At 31.1% G+C, this 9,134-nt stretch overlaps 2 protein-coding genes across 3 annotated transcripts in view; both read right to left on the reverse strand.

The window, feature by feature from the left end:
- The window catches only part of LOC110711260, a 28,591-nt gene extending 24,582 nt beyond the window's left edge, over positions 1–4,009 (reverse strand). The window contains exons 1-3 of one of the 2 annotated variants that reach the window (XM_021889645.1): positions 3,500–4,009; positions 503–565; positions 128–205 (exon numbers count right to left, since the gene is read on the reverse strand). In XM_021889645.1, coding sequence (XP_021745337.1) covers positions 128–205; positions 503–514 — 90 coding nt within the window. In that variant the 5' untranslated portion in view covers positions 515–565; positions 3,500–4,009. Of the gene's footprint in view, positions 1–127; positions 206–491; positions 566–3,499 lie in introns of both variants that reach the window. The other variant, XM_021889640.1, reaches the window with a different exon arrangement.
- Positions 4,010–6,730: 2,721 nt separating this feature from the next.
- On the reverse strand, positions 6,731–8,786 carry LOC110711270 (probable WRKY transcription factor 75). The gene is made up of 2 exons (XM_021889653.1): positions 8,049–8,786; positions 6,731–7,081 (listed from the first exon to the last, which is right to left on the reverse strand). The coding sequence occupies exons 1-2, from the start codon at positions 8,573–8,575 to the stop codon at positions 6,904–6,906; spliced, it is 705 nt and encodes a 234-aa protein (XP_021745345.1). The 5' UTR covers positions 8,576–8,786; the 3' UTR covers positions 6,731–6,903.
- Positions 8,787–9,134: the final 348 nt, after the last annotated feature.

Here is a 9,134-nt window from a genome sequence, read left to right on the forward strand (position 1 = left end):
GAACAAAGGTAAGTTCTATCTTTATACACTATGAGGAAACTATATTCTTATAGTTATTACTTTTTAGAAAAATATAAACGATAGTAAAAGAAATGAGCAAATTAACTACTTTATTGTAAGTGAATACCTCAGCCACCAACGCATCATTTCTTGGTTTGGATGTTGTGGAAGCAGAATTGCTTTGCTTTAATGGCTTTAAAGCAACCTGTGATACAAGTCATAGAACAGAACATGTAACTTGGTCACCATTCTACAGCCATACATAATTCAAAAACTCGTGATTAATGTTATAGAAAGGTGAAGTGGACCATTCTGAACAGCTTATAATTTAAAAGCAGGAACAGAAGAACTACGCATAAACATAACACAACAAAAATAAAAGAAAGAAGAAATACAGAAGTGGCTAACCAGCTATTTGGGTATATTCAGAGTACTGGAATTCTTTTTAAAAAAATAATTTATAAACAAAAAGCCTCAATAAAGATAGACACCTTCCAGGCACCTGAGATGACATCAGAAAAGCTGGGCATGCGCCCCTCTTTAGCTAAAATTGAACCCAAGATGCCTGCAAAACAAAAGGTAAAATTGTAAATAATGAGCAGTTTTGTAGATAGTAAGCAGTTCAGCTTCCAACATATTTCAGAAGGGCAGAGACCACAATTTTAAGAGCCTTTAATGCAACTGTTTTGAGTCAATAAATTACAAAATGCCATAAAGCCCATGTAATTCCTCACAAAATATGTGATATGACACAGGAATTACAATATTTGCAATGAGCACTGACTTACCCTTTACAATTTCTTGATAATACAAGTATGTACAAAAAAATTAGTATGACTTTGAGCCAGATGAACAAATATTTCCTTAATAATGCAAGTGCATACCAAAAAATGGTATGACTTTGAGCCAGATGAACAAGAAGTATCCTCAGTATAGAGAAGAGGCATGAAAATTGTTTCACGAAAGAGGAACTTGGAAATATCATATAACAAAGTGAACGTTTAAACAAACACAGCACAAGGACGCAAATGTTTTATTTGGCAGATATGGTGTGCGTCCCTATTTAATTGACAAGGTTTGACTGGCACAGAGTTTTAGGCATACGGATTGACTAGTATTTTATTATGTGAAATTTGGTAGTGGGTAATCATTTTAATGTGTTAAGTGGGAACCATTACTTTTGTTGATGGGAGAGGAAGTTGATTTTTAATTGTTTTTATAAAAGTAGGAAAAAGAAAAGAAGAAGAAAAAAAAAAAAAAAAGTGGAGCCCATAACATGTGAGGGAAATAATAAACTATGTAAACTTGATGAGACCATTCCTTTTTAGGAAAAAATAGAATTGTGTCAACTGAATAGGGATGGCTTTAGGGAAAATGTGTCACACTAAATAGGGACACAGGAAGTATTATGTATTTTATTGTAGAAACACAAGAAGCTCCCATGATCTAATGAAGCTACCGAGTACAACACCCCTAATTTATAGAGTGTCCGCTCTTTTACCTAAAAGAACTGATCAGCCAGGGTATAACCTTAAAAATAATATATACAAGAACACCTCAACCATTTTTCATCCCTATAACCAAACTAAAAACTACATGTCTACAAAACTATAATCTTGACCCTAAAGCACTAAAACAGACAACACAAAGTTAAAATTATCTGCTAAAGTTCTGAAGGACTTCTACTGAAGTACTGAGACTGCTCTCTTCACTCACAGGTAAGCAAAATCAAAGCTAGGTACCAGGTATGGATTCGCAAAAATAGAATAAGGTCAAGCACGATGCTGCAAGAAATGGTGGTCTCTAGATCATTGTCAAGTTGTCCTTCAAACAGTAAACAATTAATATTTTAATTATAGAGAATATTCATGTAATAGTTTGCAATGAATTTTACTTTTTTTACAAGCAACAAGTCATCATTAGATTCATTACCCACTCCAAAAACCAAACAACTTATATAACTGTGCCCGTGTCATTCAAATTTGAACCCTAAGCCATGAGTATTTTTCTTAGGATTCAAGGAAGCACAAATGCATGTATGCAGGATAACCAAAAAGGCAAGAATCCAAACCCGTATTGGGCAGAAACATTGCGACTAATTAAAATGAGAGATAACAAGTATGGTTGAATAAGTATATTAGAGGGACATACTCTTAAATTCTTTAAATAGAGGATAATCTTGGAACAAAAGCCGACAAATTTTCATGAAGCCTTTCATCTATGACTCTATGAGGGAAATTCTGACAGCAAATGTTACACACTAATTCACTGAATCCATTCTGTCTGTTTCTATTAAGTCTTTTGAAGCAAACAACAAAGATAATATGTAGTAACATATAACAAACGACATTTATGACAATAGAGACTCATATGTCATATCTCAGCAATCAGAGTGCAAAAGAGCGGAAATTTTCAATTTCTGGATATAACCTATACTTTTAAGAGGTTTCATCAGCTAGAAAAAAATTCAGGAAGAATTAAAATGGACACTGGTTCTAGATTTCAGCATCCCAAATGGATAACCAAAACTCCTAATTTCTGGCGTCTAGGCACCCAAAAGACAAAACTAAACATATATCAAGCCAAATACATCATTATGCTGTCACCCGCCATGCCACACCCTAAGCCATGAAGTAGAGGATGGAAACTGTGGAGCAGGAAATTCTGCCAATTGTTTACTACTTTGAACTACATCACTTAGAATGTATCATTATGGAAGGCACCCAAATCTGAGGTACAATTCCTCTCCATACCACACTTTCAGCCTTTATATAACTATCATGTGCATACCTAAATAGTAAATAGAACTAAGAATCTGAATAACTTAATGTAGTAAGAGGTTGCCACGATGAAGAAGGTTATACACTAGATATAAACACAAAGCCTCCCTGTCTAATATCCTTAATTACTCACCAGCCGAAACAAAATAGAATCATATACCATCAGCAAGCACTACATCCAGCAACATTCTGGTTCTCAGTAGTCAACAAAGCTACTCCTTACTGTAAGGAAATTTCATAGAACAAGGATACTCGGGTTGAACTGATCATCAACATTCTAGTTCTCATTACTCAACATTCAGAATCGAAAACTATCACCCTTATGTTCCACACTACTACTGAGTTCGGATATCATGAACAACCATCAGCTCAAACATATCCTTAATAACTTGAGAACTATTATTGAATGATTCAAGCATAAAATAATTCTTAAGGGAAATAAAATAAATTTAAAAAAAATGGGTTTTGGGCAAAAACAACAATGTCCACATTCCACAAGGTATTCCACAAAAGTCTAATGACCCAATCCACTACCCCATTAAACAATTCAATCTATACCCATTTCACAAACTTTCATCAAATTGCAAATACAACAAAAATCAAACAAACCTCCCTAATTATCAACTAAATTCAACCTAAAATAAAAGAAATAATAATATTAATAAAAACAGTAGCACATTGAAAATTGAGAAAGAAGAGGAGAGAGAGAAAAGCCAAACCTGCACCAACGAGGATTGTGAGCTTCCCAGCCATTGATGGAGAAAACCCCACCAAAAACCCCTAAAACCAAAATTAATTCCCAATACAAAAATGAGAACTTTTTCTACACTTGGATCGATCTTCCTCCAAATTCCAAACCCCAACGAATCGGTCTCTCTTCCCCTTAAAAATGGAGGTCGAAGTCAAGCTCAAACTCCCTGATTCCGCCGCACACCAATCTCTTTCCGGCGAACCCAATTCCAGAACAACGTCTTCTTCGACGACACCAATTTCGAGGTGTTCTTCGACTGAGGTTTTGTGTAAACAAATTACTATGTAGAATATAGAGAAGATGAGCAGTGACTTGGAGAAGGGGGCTCGTTTTCTCTCTCCTCTTTGTGGTGAGGTTGGGGTTGGGTGCGCAATTTCGATTGTGTGGGGAAGAGAGAGAAAACAGAAAACAGAAGAAGGTAAATTCGAATTTGGTGGGGAATATCTCTGGTCTCCTATTTAGCAGGTTAGCCCAGATTATGTGGCTAGGGTAATGGTAGCAGGATGGGTAGAAAAAATTTGGTGATTAAGAGGCCTTTGTGTTTTTATCATGTAGCCCAATTATAATAGGCTACTAAAACTTTCAATGGGTGGAAGTGGAACTGAATCCAGCTTCAGATGATACATTAATAGAATGGACGTTTATGGGTATATGCTACTCCGTTTTTATTTCAGAGTTATACTTTGACCAGCATATGATTTTAGTTAAATTAATTTACTTTTATATAAAAAAGGCGTAAATGGGTAGTAAAGGTATTAAAAAATTATTTAAAAAAAATATAGTGGTGGTAATATTTTACTAAAAATTAAGGGTATGTTAGAGGAGAAAAAAATAATAATATAAAATTAGTAGTGGTATGGCTAGGCACCATGGGAGAAGAGAGATACTCCGTATAATATTAACATGAGGTAATTTGCCAAAAATAATAACACTTAAAAAAAAAAAAAAAAAAAAAAAAAAAAAAAAAAAAAAAAACCGCATTTGGTAAGTGTACCCCTTAAAAAAAAGAAGGGAGTAGCACTAGGTTAAGCTGGTTCGTGGCGTGGCACTTCATAATACTATATATGCTAGCGCCTGTAGGGTTGACAAAGCTGGCCTGACTCAATAATTCGGCCCGATTTGAAATAGCGTGTTTGGGTTGAGCTTTTCTACCCAATTTATTAAATGGGTCAACACAAACCTGACTTGAAATTAAATGGATTATATTAAAATTGAGAATTACATCCTAAAAATGACGACTTAACTTGGTTAACATTATAATAAAATAAAATAAAAGATATAACAAATGAACAAGTGAAAAAAAATGAATACTTTTTTATAAAAAATGAGCACGTAAAAATAGTGAACATTTAGTATATTATAATTATACAATTTTAAAAAGGAAAATGAAAATTCAATTTTATATGGGAAAATTTGGTAAAAATAATTTAACTTATGTTTTAAATAATCTCAACTGTATGTTATTTTTAAATAATCCAAATTTTAGTAGGCATCCACTTTAAACAAGCCCAAGTGACTAATAATAGGAGTAGACTAAAGTTGTCTACCTTTCCCCTTGTATCCTACTTACAATAACCACATTAACCAACTTGCTAGGTCAACGTGTATGGGGAAATTGTCAACATAAGAGGTTTGAGGATGATGGTACGAATTTAAATACCAAATTAGGTGATAATGTACGCTTTAGTGCTTCACCGTCAACCTTTTTCCAGTAGACATATTTTGGTGCGTGTCTACAAGTATACAATGGGTATTATGTATGAGTTTATATATAAGAAACTAGCTTTAATATGCACGCATCGCAGCGCATCAAACAATAATTAAAATATTTACACCTTTTTTTTTCATCGTTAGTTTTAAACAACAATCTAAATATCCAAATTTAATGAGTTAAAAATAAAGATAGTCCGATTAAGTTAAAATAACAAAAAGACAAACTACAAATACAACCTTAAAAAAGTCAACAAATATAAGCTTTAGAGAGTGGAAAATCTAGCATACAATAAAAAATACATGTAAAAAACGATGAATTAAGTTACGAGAGCAAGGTTGATCCAAAAGTGATTGTGATTGTCATGGTTGATTGTGGGGATGATTGATTATGGTGTTTCCTAACGATCATGAAAGTGTTTACCCGATAACCATAAAGAATATTTATAATTTAAAAATACAGAAGAAAAAAATAAAAAAGAAGGTTTGTAAGTGTATGTATCTTAATACCATCAAATAGATGAGCGAGTGAAACAACCAGATTCATAATAAGATTTTATAGGAATTAATTAGGTAAATTACTGGTTTGTGGATAAGTAGATTGACTAATAGAGGCAATAAATTTAGGATTTTGTGATCTACTTGAAATGAGAGATTGATTTTTTAAAATCACTAATTGAGGGACTGGAATTAATGAAATTTTTTAAACTAGGAAGGCAGTTGATGTAATAGAAATTGATAGATTAAGTCATGACATTAATTGATTTAATTAAAGACATATTTGATTGAATATTGGTGATGTAATTGCTTTTTATTTGAATCAATTAAGGAAAATGATATACATAGCCCTTAGGGTTTAATATAAAGAAGCTAAAAATGAAAAAAATAAAATAATAATAATAATATTAATTACACCAATTTACGCGTGATTTTGATAAATATATATCACATTATTAGGAAAAATCTATATAAAATATTTATTCTTAACCCTAAGGGCTACATATATCATTACTCATCAATTAAATGCAATTAAAAACATAGACTACTTATTATTGTAATATAAGCCAAGAGGTGTACTAAAATCTTTTTTGGTGGACATCACAACATCCCCTCAACTTATATAGTAGAGATAATCTAAACAAAGTACAAGAGATTTAAAATGTAAGTTTAGTTGTTATAGTTACATACCTCAGATCAAATCAACCTTGAGTCCTTGAGCCGATTGAAAGCCAAATTAAACCATATTATCACTCAATTTAATTTAATATATATCATTAAATGCTCCATTTATAATCATCACAATTAATAATTAATATGATCGTAAACATATTAAGTTTTTCTATTTCATACAAGATCAAACCATGCATGCATATGGTCACGCGCGTAGCTTGTATGTAGTGATTTAATACGAAGTAGTCTTTTATGTACCCATTCAATCCTAATCTTGTAGATAAAAAAATTAAAAAAAATACTCGTAATTGTTTATAAATAAAAAAATCCAAGGCATGCTTAGCTTAGCTTAGCTTGTACAATTTACATATATTATTACCAATAAGTATTAAAATAACAAGTAACATTAGGTTTTTCCCCTCGATATAAAACTCATCAACTTTTTTTTCGGTTTGAAGAAGAAGAAAAGAAGAAAAAATAAATAAAAAAAAATTAAAAGGAGGTGTAAATTTGCATTTGAGTCAAAATATGCTCAAAATTATCAGTAGATCTTTCAATAGAGTGAGAATGAATTCCTTCATAAGTAGTGACAACTACTCCTTCATCGTTGGAAAGGCGTTGAACTTGTTTCTTCACATTGCATCCTTGATACGTGCACCTGTAGTAGCTCCTGCATACATTTATACACATGAGATAAGTTTTGTTGTCTTAGAATGAATAATTATTTAATTATTAATGATAATTGATAAGATGATTAAACTATAATCAATTCAAAGGAAGTTGACTGACGAGAACAGGTTTTTTCTTTTATATTCTTTTATACGCATGCGTTCATCTAAATGTTTATGACTTTTATAAGGAAAATAAATATTAATTCAAGCAATTACTATAAATGTGATTTTATACTCCTTGTAAAATCAAAATTACTTTGTATATATTATACGAAGTATCTTAATTATATTATTATGGTATCTGATGACAATAAGTATATATACTGAAGCTAAAATTCTCTTACGGAGTAGATGTTTTCATACGAAGTATATGATATAGATTTATTTAGCTGAAAGATATAATCTTGAATTCAGGATGCTGCACATTAATTAAAGGACCCTACACTTACTTCTAATTAAGCTAGTTACGCATGTCATTACACTATAATTTACAAAGTATATACTAAGCTCATATTATTTCCCAAAAAAAGAAAAAGAAAAAAAAAAAAAATATATATATATATATATCAAGGGAGATGAAGAATAGAATTTGTATATTGTTGAGTGTTCTAATTGAATTGTTATCTTTATTACTTCATTTTGATATGAATAGCATTTTTAATATTACCATAGAGCGTATTGAGTGTTCTAATTGAATTGTTATCTTTATTACTGCATTTTGATATGAATAACATTTTTTATATTACTATAGAGCAAATGTTTGAATTGAACCAATAAATTTCATCGAGTATATTAGCTGATCTAATTACTGTAAATTAAAGATCGTCCTTATGATGAAATTATAAAAATCAGTGAGATAATTAACTATGTGATACTAATTAATTAAGCAAATTATAATTGAAGTATATAGTAATTTGTTTTAGTACAAAAATACATCTATACACATATACAAGAATATAAACAAACCTTGGAAACTTGTTATTCTTGACGGCCTTTTGACCATATTTTCGCCATCTATAGCCATCATCAAGTATATCAACTTGGCTCCTTGTTTGAAAAGCATACCTATGCTTCTTTGCCTTCTTCTCCGACGAACCCTTTTTATTATAATAATAATTATTATTATTATTATTAATCAACTTATCATTTGCCATATTATTAAAACTCTTATTTTGATCATCATCATTATGATTATCTTGATGACTATGAGGAATAATAATATCATGATAATTATCCATTAATTGAGATTGAACAACCATGGGAGATGGAATCTGCTGCGGCGGCTCACTCATCATCATCAACTCCGTAATCAACGGTCCAGATTGGTTCCCTACACCGTGATGATCATGATTATATTGATGATCTATGTTATGATCAAAGCTATTATTGGAAGAACTAGAAACTTGGCTTAATGAAAAAGGAAAGTTACTATTATTAGTTGGTGAAGAATTTGATGAGTTTGTAGAAGAAGAAAATATAGAGTAGCCTTCCATTTTTATCTAGAGAGAGAAAGAGGAGAGAGAAAGAGGAGAGAGAAAGAGAGAGAGGTTATTTCTATATGTAATTAAGATGTTCATAAAAGGGTTATATCATGAAAGTGGATGTAGATTTATAATAGTATGTGTGTAGTGTTGTGTGAATTTAGGGGTAGAAGAAGTATGGCGGCTTGATTGATGGCGGCGCCTATCTTTTTTTTAAAATGCGCATGTGTTTTAGACTAGCAATAGTCGTTAAAGCTGGGTTATAGGTCAATAGATAATTGGTTACTGCGATTGCATTGGATATTTTTAATACATTGATGTTGCATCTTGTATACATTATTTCAATTTAATTTGAGTCAGTATATGTGTTTGAAATAAATGATTTTTTTTTATTAAATTTAAAAAGATTTTACAAATGACTGTAATTTGAAAAATTAATCTGAAACTAGACGAAAACTTATTACATAATTAAACATATACAATTTCATTTGAATGCGTTTAACAATTGCAAAAAGTAAAATGAGGCAATAGAGTAAACTATTCTAAAGACATTTTTGTACACTAAAAAAAA

Source organism: Chenopodium quinoa, unplaced genomic scaffold (genome assembly GCF_001683475.1).
Source record: "Chenopodium quinoa cultivar QQ74 unplaced genomic scaffold, ASM168347v1, whole genome shotgun sequence".
Taxonomy (NCBI): domain Eukaryota; kingdom Viridiplantae; phylum Streptophyta; class Magnoliopsida; order Caryophyllales; family Amaranthaceae; genus Chenopodium; species Chenopodium quinoa.

Coding starts and splice junctions, on each gene's coding strand:
- LOC110711270 (XM_021889653.1), bottom strand. CDS start 8,575: ATGGAAGGCTACTCTATATTTTCTTCTTCTACAAACTCATCAAATTCT. Junction 7,082..8,048: donor AAGAATAACAAGTTTCCAAG/GTTTGTTTATAT, acceptor AAATGTATGCAG/GAGCTACTACAGGTGCACGT.